Here is an 18,177-nt window from a genome sequence, read left to right as displayed (position 1 = left end):
TCCACAGTCTATCTGTTCCACTCTCTTCACCACACGGCAGCTATTAGGACAAGAGGACACATGAGGAAGAGACTAACGGTTTGCTGAAGATTGGGATGGTCAGGAGGGCAGAGATAGTGACCACAGGGGCAGATTCAGCCAGACATCGGGGTCACACCTGGGCTCTGTTTCAGGAGAAGCTTCTCTCATCCCTGAACTTGGTTTTCCATCTTATTCAAAGGAAGGCGATGTGAATCTGCATGAAGTAGTCTTCAGCTGCTTTGGCTTTTTAGAAAAAAAAAAGAATTATAATAGGAAGCATTGTGCCAGTGGTATGACATGCAGACTTCTGTCGCACACGTTCAACAAAAGCATTGATATTTCAATGTTTATTTCTTACAATTACAGAGTAGGAATGAGGGTTTCCAAGTGGATTGATATGGAGAAGTCAGCTTTAGTAGGAGCCCCTCTCAGAACATCCTCTTTGCATGGGTACACTTCGTTCTGGTAATTAGTTTGTTTACTCCCGTGGGTTCCGTGGGTTGAGGAAGCGTTTACAATAGCAGCCAGTGACAAAACAACAATGCAGAATTGTGCAGACTTTCTCTGTTTCTACGGATAATAATAATTATATATATATAGTGCCTCACACACCCTGCCCTGAATTTGTATCTTAACCATTAGTTGATGAGCGTGTTTAGGTACATTATTAATATTTAAGCTAATAATTACTTAATATACATGTACATTTACATCATATCATGTATTCGTATCATCTAGCCCCCTACAGGGTGTGTTCCCGCCTTGCACCCAGTGATTCCAGGTAGGCTCCGTACCCACCGCGACCCTGAACTGGATAAGCACTTTCAGGAAATGAATGAGTAATTATCATATGTCACTGATCAGTAGATCATTTGGAGAGGGATTAGAAACAACACTGTCTATCTTTAGCAAGTTAATGCCCCCCCCCCTCTCCCTTTTTCCACTTTTTTCTCAGGTAGGTGCTGCTTAGGATCAGCTCATGTTTTCATTAAGATCCGTGTGAGTAGCAAATAATGTCATAGTCTATGCTTTTATCATCGTTGCTGTAAGTGTGTCCTCAGCGTTTTCAGGTCATCCTGATGATGTACACACTCGGGGGTGTATTACCCACACATAAAGGACCTGATTGGGCAACAGCTATTGTTTACTCTTAATTTTAACAAGACCAGAGGGAGTTAGCACAGCTTTCATCTGTGAGCTATGAGACGCTTAATTTGTAAAGTGGGGGGTGGTAATGCAGATTAGTACTTTGATGTATTCTCAGTAGAGTGTGTGTGTGGATACAGTAAACACAGTAAAATACAATGTGTGAAATTCTCTACATGTAAGTGACTGGGTGAGTGTGTGAAATTCTCCACAGGTGTGTGTGTGTGTGTGTGTGTGAAATTCTCAGCAGTTGTGAGTGACTGGGTGAGTGCCTGTGATGGACTGGTTGGGCTTTCAGTGATTCCGGGTGTGTTGTGGACCCTCCGTGACCCTGATCACGATGAACAGTAAATGAATGAATGAATGAACATGTGTCTAATACTGGATCATTTCCCTCAGTTATTAAATGACCTAGTGTAATGTTTGTCTCTCATGTTTAATTGGGTTTGATTTTTCTTGATGCAGAAAAATAGAAAATTGTTATGGGCTCATAAACTTTGAAGCACCACTGTAAATACCATCTGTGTTTCATCTGGCGTCGATGAATGGCTGGGGCTCTCTGTGCCCAAAGCTCCTGGCAGAGATGGCGCATGGACATGATGTACGAGATCTATCAGTGCGCTGGCGTGTGCTCGGAGTTCAGTGTAGAGGCTCTCATTGCTATTCCTGGACAGCGCCAGCCGAGGAAATCTGTAATAAACGACACAACCCTGGCAAATGGTGGGCACTAATGGGTGATATATGAGTGCTGTAGTCCCCATCTGTGTGTCTGTGTGTGTCACAGGGATCCAGATCAAGTGGGAGGGTGCATAGCTTTGGAAAGCGGGACAATGCCATAAAGAGGAATCCTAATGTTCCCGTGGTGGTGCGTGGATGGCTCCACAAACAGGTGAGGAATGCTTCCATAAGTATCTTGTCTGCACTAACTGCTTAATTACGTTGTCTGTAAATATATACCAGGAATGTAGAGAAGCAGTGAATGTTTATATTGCACTGGAGGTTTTCACCGAGGGAATAATCAGAGCAAGCAAATGTCATATTTAAGATGATGATGGGCACCTTATTTATTTTAAGAAGATTCTTCCTCTGTCTAAATAGCCTTGTTCAAAATGGCCACTTTCAGCACCTGTTCCTTTAATTGATAATGAGCCACTTGCTGTTCTCCCCGACCCCGAGCGCACAGCAGTGAAGAGCACGGAGCGGAAGCTCTGGGTTTTAGCCGTTTTCGCTCTGTTCTCTTTCTTCTCCATTCTCGGTTTCTCCACTCAGTGCTCTTATTTCTCTGCGCTCGTTGTGTCTGCATTTAACCTAGTCTTTGTGTTCTCACATAAACACGGATCCAGAGCTGTGATTGGACCTACTCAGACGAGGGGGTGGGAACATCCTTAAGTCTCTGGTGGGGATGTCAGAAACAGAGCGGGATCAGAATGGCTTGTTTTTCTGACGTAGACAGTGCACAGAAAACTGACTGGGGGGTCTTGTTTCACAGTGTGTGTGTTGGTGGGCTCCAGATCCACATGTGAACATGCACCAAACATTTTTTTCAAGATACGTCCCCTTTAAGGACTAAGTACTTCATTGCACAGTAAAAGCGCATGGTTCTGAAATAATATACAATTACAGTGATGTTTTTTGACATGTGCCTGGATTCAGTTACACTGATGTATTTCTCAGACACAGAAAACCGGTGACCTGTTCCACAAACTCTCATTGATTATTAAGTCCATAGGCCATTTTCTGTTGAATAGAACCCCCTCCCGCCCCAAACATAATGGCATGCATTTCACATTTCATACAGAATGAGTGTGGGAGTGTAAAATGGACAGTGTAGAGGGTGAGTAGTGTAGCTTACACCTTTACATGGAAGTGACCGACATTATTGACAAAGACAGTCCCAGTGGACATTAAAATGTGCCATAAAAGAAAACAATTAGAAGAAAACAGTGTTAGCTCCTAATGATTTGTTTCCCTCCAGCGATGGGAGAATTAGTTGGAATCTGATGAATGTTTAGGGTCTGGATGTAAACTACAAACACTGGACTTTCTTGAGTAGAAGTTTGGAAACAGTTGCTTATTGGCAATTATATCACACAACACATCGATACGTCTTATTTTATTTTTAAAGAACGGCATGAAGGTTGGGACCAGTTATTACACACTTACACAATGCTGTTTGTGTTGGTTATAAACCATCGGCAGGTCCTCCCAGCTATCATTTATATGTAATATTTTGAATAATTTATATGCCTGAAGGCTTAGAAAGCTTTTTGTGAGCTGTATCAGACTGTTTTGCTTGCTCTCAAGACTCTTGAGAAAAGAAATGACTGACAGTGAAAATAGTGTGCGCTTGCAGTGTTAGCACTGGCAGCTTCAGAGAGAGTACTAGCAGGGATCTGTCTCCAGCATTTAGCCAAGTGTTTAAACAGAATGTGTGTGTGTGTTTGTTTGTACTTCAGGACAGTTCAGGCATGCGGCTCTGGAGGCGGAAGTGGTTTGTGCTCGCGGACTATTGTCTTTTTTACTATAAAGGTAAGCCTCCTTTAGTAAATCATCATTATATACTCAGTCAGTTTATTTTAATTTTGCTGCACAAATATCTCTCTGGTTCACACAGTGCTGTAATGTGCAGCAAAGCATGTAGGTTACTTTAAAAACCTATCCTTTTTTTTAACCACAGCAAACCTTATCCCTACATAAACATTGGCATATTTTAACATGTAGAGTGTTGCGATATCCTACGTTTAATACTATTTTTATTGTACCTCTCATACCTTAGCTCAGTCTAGAAAGCAACTGTTTAGCTGCGCTGGTTAAACATGCTCAGTGCTGCAAGGAAAGCAAAATAATTACTTAGAAGGCATGGTGTACATTTTAGGACATGCTCAGCCTAGAGCTTCAGGATTCAGGAATCAGATCAAAACAGCTCAAAGTCAGGGAAACACAAGTAAAATCATTTCCATGTCCTAAGAATATTGAAAAGACCCAAAAGCAATTTTAAAGGCTCAAGGCTGAGACATCTACAGTAAAATCAGCCACTTCATGTCTACTAGATTGAACTACAGGGCGTCCTCGACTTACGACGTTGATCCATTCCTACGTCGCATCGTAAACCGATTTTCGGTGTAAGTCGGAACATACGTACATACTGTACGTAAATAACATACTGTAAGCACTTATCCTATCCTAACACAGTAATGATCAAAAAACACATATAAAATATGTTTAATAATGAAATGAAACAGGAATAAGCGACTGGGGTGACGCTGTCCTCCTCGGTCCCGAGCCGCGTAACCGTGTATTCTTCAGCCGCGCACACCAAACACGAAGTTCGCGTTACAACGTTTACGACGCAAAACCACTGTGAGGTCGAAACAAGGCTTTATACAGTAAATGGGAGATGTGTCGTAACCACGAAAAATCATTACTCGGGACTGACGTAACCCGAGGACCTCCTGTGTTTGTTAAAATAAAGTTTCTTGGTCAAAAGTCACTTAACCACATATTACAATCACAGCTTTTACTAAAGTGTGTTTACTGTGTTCTTTGACTGTTTCAGTAGAAATAAATGTGTTTGTATCAGAGACCAGTTACAAAACCCGCCCATAAATATCATTAATATTGCTAATGATTACTCAATAAACTTTATTAACACTAATAGCAGCAGTAGAAGTAGTCACGGTAGTAAGTTGTAATAGTAGGAGTAGAGGTATTAGTAGAAGTAGTAGGGCAAGACACCTTCATTTCTATTGCAGCTTTTATACACTGCAGGCATCCAAAGTTCTTTAGAAATTAAAAAATACAGATATAACAGATGTGGGAGATGGAAATTAAAGAATAAAACTTTATTCGAATTAATAGATGTAAACATGTTTTCCGCCCACAGTCCAAAAACACACGTTGGTGGGTGGATTGGAGACTCAAAAAAAAGTGTCCGTAGGTGTGAGAGTGTGTGTCCACCCTGTGAAGGACTGGCACCCCCTCCAGGGTGTGTCCCTGCCTTGTGCCCAGTGATTCCGGGTAGGCTCCAGACCCACCGTGACCCTGAACTGGAAAAGCAGTTACAGACAATGAATGAATGAATACATTAATTTAATATTATTATATAATAATTATTATTATTATTATTATTATTATTATTTATTGTAGTAGGCAGTAGTTGTTCCATCTCTGTACTTGTATCAGATAATGATCTTGACCCTTCAGTGTTATTCCTAATAAAATAAAAGAAAATCAAATAACAAAATAAAACAGCAACACTCTTCTTGCTTTTATAGGGCCTGTTTAAATCGGGGTGTGTGAATTGCAGCTTCATCTTTGCCGTATGTATATAAAACTATAAGGATGAGTGCTTATTACATAAAGATAAACAAGCACGCTAGAAGGAATCAGCAGCTCCTGACAACCACAGCCCCTCTAGCTATTTATTGACCGTGTGCTCATGCACGTGTGTTCTTCACTGCAGTATGTAATCTATCTATTCTGATATCCCAGCCAGCCTGCCCTGCCTCGCCTCAGCCCGGCCTGCCCCTTCTCATTGTAGGTAAACAGTCTCTGCTCCGTATGGAAGAGTGTGTCCTCCAAATGCCCTTGAATTTTTATTTTCAAGAACCCATACGACGTAATCCGGCTGGTCTTATCACTTATCAGTATAGCTCCATCACCACCTCCCACCTCCTCTGCTGCTGATTTCTGTCCCAGACGCCTGAGCATGCAGACACACACACACACACACACACAAACACTGGCTCAGTCATGGTGTAGGAATGTCTCACACAAAGAAGCGGTCAGTAAGTAGTAGGGGCACTGGTTAAACTAATTATAAATGTGTGAGTTAGAATATTAACAGAGTGGTGTGACAGGCGTGGAGCAGAGGAATGCCAAGCCAAACCGAGAGAGGGAGAGGGAGAGAACCCTGTGAAACTGCTGTGTTTGCATGTCTAATTCATTGTTGCTAAACTCTGTTTCTCTCAGACAGCCGAGAGGAGAACGTCCTGGGCAGCATCCCTCTGCCCAGCTACACCATCTCACCAGTGGGGCCTGAGGACCACATCAACCGCAAGTATGCCTTCAAGGTAAGGTCTGATGATGTGGGTAAGGGAATGATATGGTAGGGTAAGGGACGATGTGGATCACCCATCCCTGTACACAACCGCACAGTTTGTATTTTGTTGGGAATAATCACGCCTGCTGTGGCTGGTTTGGGTGTCTGCCCAATAGCTTGTAAAGATATCGCTATGTCTCATCTAATGTCGTCTGCTTCTTGTCTGTTTTGGGCTGTGCAGTGCTTTATTCAATGTGTATATGGCTGACACTTTGTTGCTTGCAGGAGCTCCTGTCTTTGCTCCTCAGAATACTATGGAGTCAAATTAGGGTCTTTAATAGATGTAAAAATAAACAAAATTGTTCCTTTTTTCTGCACATACACTGTTTGTTCTTTAGGCTCCAGGAAAAAAGGAGCATAATGGGGAAAAATGAGTGCAGATGCATAAAAAAGGACTTATAAAAAAAGAGGAATATAAAGTAAAACACAACATAAAGCAAAAGAGAAGCCTTTTTGTTACAACTGTTTAAAAACCTCAGTTTGACTCCCGAGAATAGCTCTGAGGGTTATTTCATGGGTCTGTTGCTGAGGTGAACCACCACTTTATTACAAACACAGACCCTGCACATTCGTTCTGTAGCTACTGATATACAACTACTGTAGCCCGCCTGTTCTTATCCAGATTATTTCCCTGTTCCTCAGTGGTCATTTACGGTGGAGGATTTTAGATGGTAGATCATTGTCAGCTCTGCAGTAACACAGACATTAAAGTGATGTAGTAGTGTGTTTGTGTCTGAGGTACAGTGGATTAGACAGTCGTGGGATATTTATTCTGTTAATTTGTCAGGGATTTGCAGGATTACCCAAAAATATCCAGTGTTTCTGTGGACAGAAATTCAGTGACTGAAACTCGATAGTAACAAAAGGGGCATTAGTAATTATTAGGCTTCCAAACAGGTTTTAAAGCATTTTTCTGTAACGTATAATTGTGATTCAGAATTACCATTGTGTAGTGTTAAAAATGTAATTTTATTCAACAAAGAATTACTTAAAAATGCTAGTAGTGTGAAAATGGCAAGTGAAGAATTTATTGGTCATTGCGTTTATTATATTGTATCCAAAAGTAAGTGTGAGTTTTGGTTTAGACTTGGATTTAAAGGTGGAGATTACATTATTAGCGATCGTGAATGCAGCGTATTAATACTTAATTTTTAGTACACATCCATATGCACTTTGTCCAGAGCCCCTTGGGATATGAAGTTGATATTAGAGAATCTCTCCATCCACTGGCCATTTTTCTTTACGCAGCATGGCACTACTGGCCGGGTGGGTGTTTCTCTGCTATCATAGATATAAAGAATCTCATGAAACAGAACCAGACGAAGTATGGTCTGCTCTCTTCTGATTGGCTGAACTCAATTAAAAATCAACAAACTGAAGGAGGAAATGTTCTTCAGAGCGAGGGTTATTCAGGGTCCAACACCAGCAAATATAACAGCGCCTAATCGTGATTAATCATGTTAATTGTTTGACACACCTAGTCATTTTGCGTCACATTTCCAGCCACTCCAGCTCTGTTCAACATTGTAGTAACCAACAAAAGCCTCTGTTGTTCTCTCACTGTCATTGTTCAGAGAGATGTTTGCTGTAGGCTTTGTACGTAGGGGTAATGTTTGTAGGCAAAGCCCGCTGGATATTTGGTGGCGGAATGTCTCGGATGGGCAGACGGGGCACTTTAATCTTTCCCTAATCCTTTATCAAAGAGACAGCTTATTGTGGCGCATTCTGCTCGGCCAGCAAACCCGCTCAGCATCAGGGGGACAGAACGCCTTCCATGTGGGACCTGTACGCAGCAGATGTGAGAAAAGCTAGTTCCTTTTTCCTGGCTTCTGTCTGAGGATGCTGGCGCTGTGTGTGTTGCTGGCGATCCTGTTTGTGTGAAGTGACGTGTCGATGTGCTGTGGCTCTCTCTGTGTGCTTTTGTGTTGCCTTCTTACCCCTGTGGCTCTGGCAGTGTGGTACTTTCATCGTCCACCTCAAACCAAGCGTTGGTCACATCCGGATGTGTTCTATTTGCTGAACTTTTGTCCTGTTTCTCTTTTGTACTGATTTGTGGACGGCCTGTGACGAGAGCCTGACACTCGGAGGGTCCGAAACACATGTGGGCACCACCCTACTGTATCTATAGGTACCTTCCTAGCATTGCTCTTGTATCCTTCTGTAGTGTGACTGACTTGTAGGTTGTTGCTAACAGAGTATACCAATCTCCACAGCTTGGCATTTGTCTACTAACTATTATAGGTCTCTCTCTCACATGTCTCCCTTCTAAATAATTGTCTGGACAATAAATGTAGACTCCTAAATGTGTCTGATGTGCCACATTTGTCTCTTTTGTCTCATTGGACAACCTATCTACAAGCTCATGGAAAATTACACGAAAGAAACATGAACAACTGTAGTAGTGCCAGCAGTGCTTCGCTATGGCACAATCCCATTTCTTATTTTTACCCCTACCCCTCATTTTCGAGTGTTCTCTCACCCCTTTGAACTGAGTTACAGGGTGTAGTGGTTAGAATGTCCGAAATGGGACGACCCTTCATCAGCAACTCTGCCAGTCTGCAGTGATATCAGAGCTGTTTAGTTAAATTTAGGGTGCCGTTCACTCTTAGAAGAGTTCCACAATCATATATTATCACCCACTCCTCACTCTTCTGTGATATGAAGCTGAATTCTGCTCTTACTCTGCGTATTTTCATTCAATTCTTCCAGTTCCTCCTTAAATGTTGCAGCAGCTTCAGATGCAAGGATGCAATTGAATTAATATTTAAGGTGGTACTGGGAATTTACAGCTAACTACAGAGGCATCAGCTACTACTAGTTATGTGTTCTGCTTGTTCTGAGGTAAAGGGCCATAATCCACTGAAACTACATTAAACTAAGATAATACACTGGTGATCACAGCGTGTAAAAGAGAAAATACTGACATTTGTTGATTGCTTTAGTCGCACAGCAGGTCGTCTGTGATTCACAAGGCATCGTAACCCTCCGTTTGGAGTGTGACTCTGTTTAAAGGGCCATGTGGCCTTCACACTTAGTCCAACTCATCTATCCCAACAAGACACTGGACCCGATTGTTGGAAATGCTGTTCTGTTTTTCAGAAATTGTGTGTCTTTTAAGGTGGAACAGTGTGTTTACACTGTTGTTTGTACATGGCTGAATTCACTTACTTGATTACCACAGAAACTCATTTGTTACTCGAGTCGTTTAGTTTTGTAGCACATTCACTCTGTGATTACTTTCATGCAGTTAGCACTCTCCTGAATTTAGAGTCAGTTCCGTCTTCAGCAACAGTAAGTCATTATTACCCACCTATGGAGCAGGGATAGGGCAATATTTCAAACATTTACATCTCCACGCTCACTGCTTTCATGGAATATTTCAAATCAAATCAAAGATTATTTATCACATACACATACAGTATAGAGTTTTCAAATAAACCATGGAAAACATGCAATGTATTTGCTGTATTTGTAATATTTATAAATATTGTCCTAGTGTAAGCCAATGGTGTCCTAGTGTAAGCCAATATTCTTTCTACAGCAATCTCTAGTCCCTACTTACTTCCACTCGCTTCTCCTTTTGGAGGACCCTAGAGATGCCAGTGCTGGATACCAGCAAATGAAAGTGTTTCTGAAGGCTGCATAAATATGATAGCACCTTTAAATAGCCCTGCGTAGTGCCAAGAGTAGAAGTGAGAATAGAAAAAGCATGATTGTGTTAGATCTGGATCTGCCCCGGTCTCTCAGTCAGATATACAGTGATATTGCTTGTGTTAAGGTGATTATGTGTGTTACAATCAGTATCAGTAATGCCTATAAGTTACATACTGCTCACAGGAAGTTTGAGGTCACATCTTAGAATATATTCATGTACCAAGCTGCTCCTTAAAACTGCTTTAGAGGAGACTTTACAGGACTTTGCTGGTACAGAGTGATAAGACATTAGCAGGGGATAAAACACAGCTTTTGCCTTGTCACTCTGTACCAGCAAACCATCTTCACATACTTTAGCCAAGCTCTCTGTCTCTAAGAGCTTAGCCTTTGATTGTAAGTAATAGAGTCTAGACTGGAGGCTCAGTACTGGTTCTAGATATGTGTGTGTGTGTGTGGGTGTGTTTTCATGGCTATGTGTCTTTTTTCTGACATGAATTGGTGATTTTTGGAGTAGTGTGGAACACAGTGTGTAGGACTGAGTGATACAGACATGTCACCTAAACACACACACACACACACACACACACACACACACATAGTTACACACTGATACTCAAATACAACACCACACTCTTGTCATCACCAGGGAGCACCTCAGCCAGTCTGACTCCCTCACATACCTCCAAGGTCTCTCTCTCTCACACACACACACACACACACAAAACGCCACAAAATGTTAGATAATTCTATGCTCGCAAGGATATCTGATCCTGACAAACATATAAAAACACATCCACAAACACATGAACACACACATCTACACACACATATACACACAAACACATGGATGTTGAGGGAACACACATCTATGCGCTTCAGTTGTGGATGTTGAGGGAAGAGACAATGCCATTCCTTCACTCCCCGCCCCCAGTTTTCTTGCTGGTTGAGGAGATCGAATCTGAGATTTCCCCATCCTAGGCCACAGCTCCCCCTGTACAGTAGGATAAACCAATTACAGCACTCCCCTCTGTCCTCCAGTTCTGCCCGGTTTAGCAGTAGCCGAAGCCCAGCCTAAGACTTCTCCCTGCCACAGCCCACCAAACTCACACTGGCAGCTTCCCAGCAATTACCACCACCACAGGTTTCCCAGAGTGCAACGATTCTCAGTACCTCCCTGCTTTTCTGAAATGCCTCACTGATTCAGATTCATGGTTTCTCAGACACCTAAATCTGTCGTCACTGTCCAAAGAAAATCATACGTCACAAAGTTTTATTATGAATGGACCTATAGAAATGCTCCAATATTACTCTGAATAAAATCTGTTTACAGTGACTTTTTTTTCACTCTTTTGGACAGTGACGATATTCTCTGTTTTTTTTTCATGTTAATGACTGGCAGAGCTTTATTTACAGTGTGTACTGGATTAGATTCTGGTGCTTAATATTTAGAGCTATTGCCCAGGCCTACAGCTATGTTGATATTGTTGATATATTTATTTCAGTGTGGTTTGGTGTCTTCTTTAGTGGTCTGTTAGCATCAGTTATCAGCATGACTGTTATTGCGATTATACATTTAGGCAGGTCAGGTCTCTGTTCTCCAATGTTCTTCTTGTTTCTTTCTTGTGTGTGTGTGTGCGTGTGTGTGTGTGTATCATCCTGTGGCTCCAGAGAGCCAGTGCACTGCTAATTGCCTCTGTTCTCTTCCCGCAGGCCTGTCATACAGGGATGCGCTCCTACATTTACAAACACAGCTCTGTGATTGGCTCACAGGCGGAGCATGGTGGCATGAGGACGTACTACTTCAGTGCAGACACGCAGGAGGATATGAACACCTGGGTGAGGGCAATGAACCAAGCAGCGCTGATGCAGAGCCACACGGTGAAGAGGTCCGTATTAGCCACACACTGCTGTACACTGCAGAGCCCTTCACTCACCACTGTTTCTCAAAGGCAGGAGAGAAGTGTACGCGGGGGTCGCGTTTTCCATCTGAGAGTTTGCTTGTGCATGAAGGGCTTGTTTTCTTTTCCGATCCTGATCCCGGTTATGACTCACCTTGTTTCATAACTGTCTACAGCTCCAGCCCGGTGGCACTTCATTTCCCTTCAGCTGTCTGTTGCATGTTTAATGATGCTCTGTACGCCTGTGTACAAGTAAGGTTTCTTTGTTTTAAAGTGGTCAGGTTTCCAAGCTTGTTGCGCAAGACAGATCCCCCTCTGCATTTCCCCCATCTCTAAACTGTGCAGATATTCCAGCCTGGAGGCATATGCATTTATAATTTATCAGCAGAGATGCAAATGTTAGAAGATCCTGCCTCCTTTACTGGAGTAATATTCTGAGACCTGAATGCTTGGTGCCACCAGGAGTGATATGTTTTAGGTCAGCTGATCTGTCGTAGTTGGTTGCTTGTTACAAACGACCAATACCTGAGTCTGATTTACAATCAAATCGTGCATATCCACTACTCACGTCAAGTGCAAAGACTTTAGGATTGAGAATGTCCAATCACAGCTCTGGACCCAGGCTCATGTGATAGAGCAAAGACGAGGTTAGACGCAGCAAAAGAGACACAACGAAAACGAGAACTCAGGTCAGGGAAACAGTGAGTGGTTCATTATCATTTAAAATAACAGGGTTGTGTAAGAATCCAGACAGGGGCCCGTTCGCCCACTAGGCCATTCCCAACCACCACACCTTAATTAAGAGAAATCAGCAGCACCTGTTCCACTGCTACTTAAGGGAAGCCAACACACTCCTCAGTGCTCAGCCTTGAGTTTTTCTTTTCAAGAGTGCCGTAAAAGCCAGGGAGGTCATTTTGGTGAAGTCCCTCGAGTGTTTCTCCTGGGTCTCTTTCCTGTCTACTCTTTGGACAACTATATTTGTTTATTTCTCTGGTCTCTAAGTTTCTTGTTCTTCCTGTGACACCAATCGTTGTGTTTAGCATCTTCGCTTTTGTTTATTTAGCTGCCTTTTCTCTCTTTACTTTGGGAAGTCCCCTTTACTTAAGTCTCCTTTTGCTCTCAGCTTTTTTAGTCCTTTGTGTCTTTTTTGTTTTCTCTTTATTCTGCACTTGAGTCCATTCACAAATAACTCGAGTTGGTAGCTCACTCGATTAACATTGGCCTCTTACACAAAAGGTCCCTGGTTCTAATCCATCCCTGTGCAAGCTACCACATTACAGACCGTTTAGACGGGGAGAGCACTGCTGTGGGACTTGTGGGGTTTTGACTAAAGCAGATCATAAGCATTTCATTAAAATCTAGAAGTGTGTTCCACTGTGAAAGTGTTGGAGAATATTTCCTCTGGAGCTATTATTGAAAGACGCTTCAGTAACACTTCAGACGCCTTTGTATTTCCTGTTTTTGACCAAGGACAGGAAGAGTGGATGAGTCTTTGTTAGAAGGACTGAGAGGTTAATGAATGTTTTGTCACTGAACCACTGAATCTTGCATTATTTCAATCCAGATTTAATTTCCAGTTAAATGCTGGAAGAAATGTGTTTCTTGATGACCACAGTATTTCATTCAAAACAGGGTTAATAGGGTCAGCAGACCTTGCATCACAGATCACTGCAATGTTCTCACGCCATATAATACACAAATTAATCAGCAGATTGAGTAAAACATCACCCACTCTTTTGTCCTGCAGCGTTTCAGACGAGACCGATCACCCACACAACCTGGACATGTTCGAGAAGTTTGAGCAGCAGGCGGCAGTGCCACAGATCAACCACATCAACAGGTACGTGCTGCCCCAAGCAGAAACTAATCTGAGTGAACGCACAGAGGGGCTAAATACGGCCGGCTCAGTCGGGGAGGAGAGCCGAGCAGTCGTTCCGGAAGTAGAGCAGGGGAAGGAGAAATCACCTGGAGTTCGGACTCTGGAGGTGGAGCTTTCGGCACCGGAAGTGGCAGTGATTTCTCGGGCCACTTCCCGTGCCCCGTCCCGAGCCGCATCCACCCTGCCGGCTTCATTTCGGAGCGTGGTGACTCCAGAGCTGAACGGCAACGCCGGGTTCCAGAGAGGCGCCACCCCACATTCTGACACACCCACACACACTCAGGGGACAAAGAGCGCTCTGGAACAAGTGGAGAGTTGGGTCCAGGGGCAGAAGGGAGAGCACAGAGGGTGAGTCTTAACCCATATAGATTTTCACACAGAAATGTAGTTATTATACAGTTATATTACTTAGTTGTATTATTATTATTATTATTATTAGGGTTATTTGACTAATTAAATCCTGATTTGATAATTTTGTCATATATTTTGCTTATTTACTTATTCTATTTTTTCCATAAGATATATGTGATCAAATAATATATTATTTTTTATTTTTAATCTCTGTCCTTTCAAAATACTGTAATACATTGAAAATAAGGGTCACCCTCAATATCTGTGTAATTTAAGCGTGTTATAACCATAAACATTGCAGCCCTCCTCTCAAATTGTGTTCCGACAGACTATACAGAAACCTCTTAACAGACATCTCCCTCTAGTGGTTAACTACAAACAGCACTTTAGATATCAGCCTCATTTTGTTCCCCCTATGTGTAAGGAATAAGAGATCTGCTCCGATTCCCAGGACTGTTGCAGGGGACGTTTCCCAGTCGCGGCGGACACCACCAGTTCTGCACAGTTTTGCAGTAACCGAAGCCCAGCCCAAGACTCCTCCCTGCCAAAGCCCATCAAACTCTCACCGGCAGCTTCCCAGTGACTACAAATATGCGCACGACCGTGTCAGCCACTTCCGGACATCCCAGGGTCAGCCTGCTGCTACGCGGGACAACACCGTGTGGAAGCTGTTCGAGTGGCAGCAGAGGCAGCAGTATCGCCACGCCAGCCCCACCGCCCCAATTTACGTTCCAGCTCCAGATTACTCCACCGCCATCTCCTCCACCAGAGTCAACTCAGACGTGGCCCGTTCTGTTTCTGTCCCACCCGCTCTTACAGACATCCCCCCACCTGGACCTCCAGGGCCCAGAGTCCTGTCGCCACGGAGGCCTCACACTCCTGCCGAGCGAGTGACGGTCAAGCCCCTGGCAGACAGACCCATGGTGGAGGTGCCGCCATCCAGCTCTCCTCACCGCCTATACTCTCAGAAGGTACAGAACTGGCCCGTCCAGCCGGTTTGTAGAATGTAATAAAATAAAGATAAAAAAGATTTCGTACACTGTATTTATGACCTCTGTTTATGTCCTTCCCAGTCTGCCACAATTGAAAGACGTACAATTCCTCCATCAGGCTACATCACTCACACCGTCAGCGCTCCCAGTCTTCACGGAAAAACAGTAAGACCCTTCTCATATTTCCGTGTTTTTTTTTAAATGGTCACAGACTCCAGAAAATATCATATAGTCACCTAGACAGCTGATTGAACAGAAAAGCTGATTTGAGCCTTGGGTGCACTACACGACTTTGAATGTGGGGGCAGATTATAAACAGACTGGAAACTATATTTGGAAACTATTTAAAAAAAATGCTTATGCAGTCCCATGCTTAAACAACTGGGGATAATAGGCTACACAACTCAAAATGTCTTCCCTAACCAACAACACAAGCCCCAGAACACTCTCTCAAACAAGCCCCCAAACACAGGACTCAATTTAAATAGGAGCCGTAGATATAGAGCTGGACGATTCGGCCAAAATTTTATATCACGGTATATCTCTAAATTTCAGTCGATATGATATAATATCGACGATATAAACTACATTAACCTCTTGGCTTTTTCCATATTAGTATTTTTAAAATGTAACTTTAAAATTGAGGGCGGTGACCTAAGGAACATCAGTCAGTGACAGATGTCGTAAATAATGTACAGGGGGTCCTCGACTTACGACGTTGATCCGTTCCTACGTCGCGTCGTAAACCGTTTTGCGGTGTAAGTCGGAACATACGTACATACTGTACGTAAATAACATACTGGCGTAACCGTGTATTCTTCCGCCGCACACACCAAACACGAAGTTCGCATTACGATGTTTACAACGCAAAACCACTTAAGTCGAAACAAGGTTTTATACAGTAAATGGAAGATGTGTCGTAACCACGAAACATCGTAACTCAGGACTGACGTAATCCGAGGACCTCCTGTATATTGAAATATTAAAAATGTGTTTAAAAATGAAACGTTTTATATTGCTATATTTATTGATGTTGAATTATTGTCCAGCCCTACGCAGACATAAACACGAATGTCAGTAAGCTGTCTACATCCTGGGGAGGGAGCTGGAGCTAAGAACAGTACATTTTGGAGATTGCATCCCCCCTAGTACATGATTCAGAATGCCCATCTTCTATAGCTATGCCCTGGGTTTACGTTTTGCGTTGTTTTCTTTGGCTGTTGACGGGACCGGTTCAGTTTAAAGTTGAAGAGTTTACAGTACGAGACTAAGTCCAAAGTCACCTTGAAAAAACAAAAAAAGTTTGCTATGCTACAACAGATTCAGAAATGCAGGCCCCTCACACACTCCCTGACTTTTCCTCGGACTCTCAGAATCTTGCCACAGAATTTCCGGCTGGAAATCAGGTTAAACTCAAGCTAAAAGTCGTGCAGTGTAACCCCCTGGTTCAGCTCTTAGAGAAGATATTGAGTCAGTCTTTTACCAAAAGCGGACAGACCCTTGGTCGAGACGCCATAGTCGTGAGCACTACTCATCCCACCTGTCTCTTTGCCCACTGTGGTGCCTGTACTCTCTGGACGGTTAGCCGGAGGAACTTACCCTCTTGCTTATCCAGCTCCGGAGACACCAGGCCATGATGGCAGGGGTGCGCAGCCAAACTCTGGCTCATCTGCAGCGGCTCTCCAGAGCGCAGGTCAGGTCTCCTCTAGCAGCCTCCAGTCTGTCCACTGCAGACACCATCAATACGCCTGCCCCCTGAGCGTCTGGCTGTGCGTTTGGCTGCTGTAGCTGTTCTGTAGTGTGATGTTGGCATGGCATGTTACGACCTCTAGCTCTGCAACCATGTCAGCATGGACTGTTATGGTTTCTGCAGTTCACACACAACCAGAGCTTACTGTTCAGCTTACTGCATTCGCTGAAGGCCTGGCTTTCATTCGAGAGCGTCACAGTAAAAGATGTCTTGTTATGTTTGCTTTCATATTCATGAGTGTGCGCTTGTGTCTGTTTGACAAAGGTGCATAGGTCTAAAGTATAATCCGTCTGTTACACGTGTTAACGAGCAGCTGTGTGTGTGTCTTTAATAATAATGCCGAAAGATGTAGAAACTAAACGATGTATTCGTTGGTTTGTTTGTGGCTGTATTCCATACTTCAACCAATCAGTCTGAGTCTGTATGAGTTTGTGTATTTCTGTCATTTTCACTGAAACAAAAAAATGCTGAAATTGTACAGATACAGGGCACTTGAGATAATCATATTATTATTTTGTAGTTTATTGAACTTCATTTGATGTTCTTTATTTGTGTTTAGTGTTTTTCTTTAAAAAAGAAGAGCTGTAACTGTAGAAACCACTTAGCAGAGTATAATTATTAATTGCAATCTATTGTTTGGTGTTTCATAAAGCCCACCATATTCTTGACTTTAACACAAAGAGCTTCAGACTGAACAGTTGAAGCAGTCCACGCTGAGTGTGTGTGTGTGTGTGTGTTCAGGCGCGTTGAGTTAATGACTGTGTCCTGTTGTGTCTCTCCCGCTAAAGGCCGATGATACTTACGTGCAGCTGAAGAAAGACCTGGAGTACCTGGATCTGAAGGTGGGGCCTGGTGAAGTCAGACTTCTCTCTGTTCTCGACTCTCCTCCTCCACTCTCCTTTCTTCTTCTCTAACAAACTACCACCAGCACTCAGACCTCTCTCAAGGCAGAGTCACTGAACTCAGAGCTTGAACATTAGAGCAGCACTTGAAATGATGCGAGGTAGACACATTTGACCAGATATTTTTTCTTCGTTTAACCGCAGATGAAAACCGTAGAGCCGTTGATCCTCATGGTGCACAGTGTGTTAGAAACCTGCAGTGCGGGGGCTTTGGCACCGCTCTGGAACGTAAGCACTGTCGGCCTCCAGGGAGTCACCATCACCTCATTGCTTAACAGTCTGAGGTGTTTCCTGCAGCTTTATGTTAGCTTGAGCCACACAGCTGCCACATGTTGCACGACTGCTATCATGTGCTGATTGGTTGGTGGTGGGATGGGGAAAGTGGCCAAATGCATGTGCAAGGGGCAATGTGTTTTTATTTCTGTCCCCACCTTTCTCTCTCTATCTATCTCTCTCTCTCTCTTTCTCTCTCTCTCTCTCTCT

The 18,177-nt window shown here is 43.2% G+C and overlaps 1 protein-coding gene across 3 annotated transcripts in view; it reads left to right on the top strand.

Moving 5' to 3' along the window:
• The window catches only part of plekha7a (pleckstrin homology domain containing, family A member 7a), an 82,421-nt gene that overhangs the window by 46,525 nt on the left and 17,719 nt on the right, over nt 1–18,177 (top strand). For 2 of the 3 annotated variants that reach the window (XM_066684679.1, XM_066684681.1), the window contains 9 exons: nt 1,952–2,056; nt 3,624–3,696; nt 6,139–6,239; nt 11,633–11,808; nt 13,568–14,047; nt 14,502–15,021; nt 15,124–15,207; nt 16,628–16,735; nt 17,581–17,634. In XM_066684679.1, coding sequence (XP_066540776.1) covers nt 1,952–2,056; nt 3,624–3,696; nt 6,139–6,239; nt 11,633–11,808; nt 13,568–14,047; nt 14,502–15,021; nt 15,124–15,207; nt 16,628–16,735; nt 17,581–17,634 — 1,701 coding nt within the window. The remainder of the gene's footprint in view (nt 1–1,951; nt 2,057–3,623; nt 3,697–6,138; nt 6,240–11,632; nt 11,809–13,567; nt 14,048–14,501; nt 15,022–15,123; nt 15,208–16,627; nt 16,736–17,580; nt 17,635–18,177) is intronic. The other variant, XM_066684680.1, reaches the window with a different exon arrangement.

The sequence above is a fragment of the Hoplias malabaricus genome, chromosome 11 (assembly GCF_029633855.1).
Source record: "Hoplias malabaricus isolate fHopMal1 chromosome 11, fHopMal1.hap1, whole genome shotgun sequence".
Lineage (NCBI taxonomy): Eukaryota > Metazoa > Chordata > Actinopteri > Characiformes > Erythrinidae > Hoplias > Hoplias malabaricus.
This window is presented reverse-complemented; position numbering and strand designations above follow the sequence as displayed.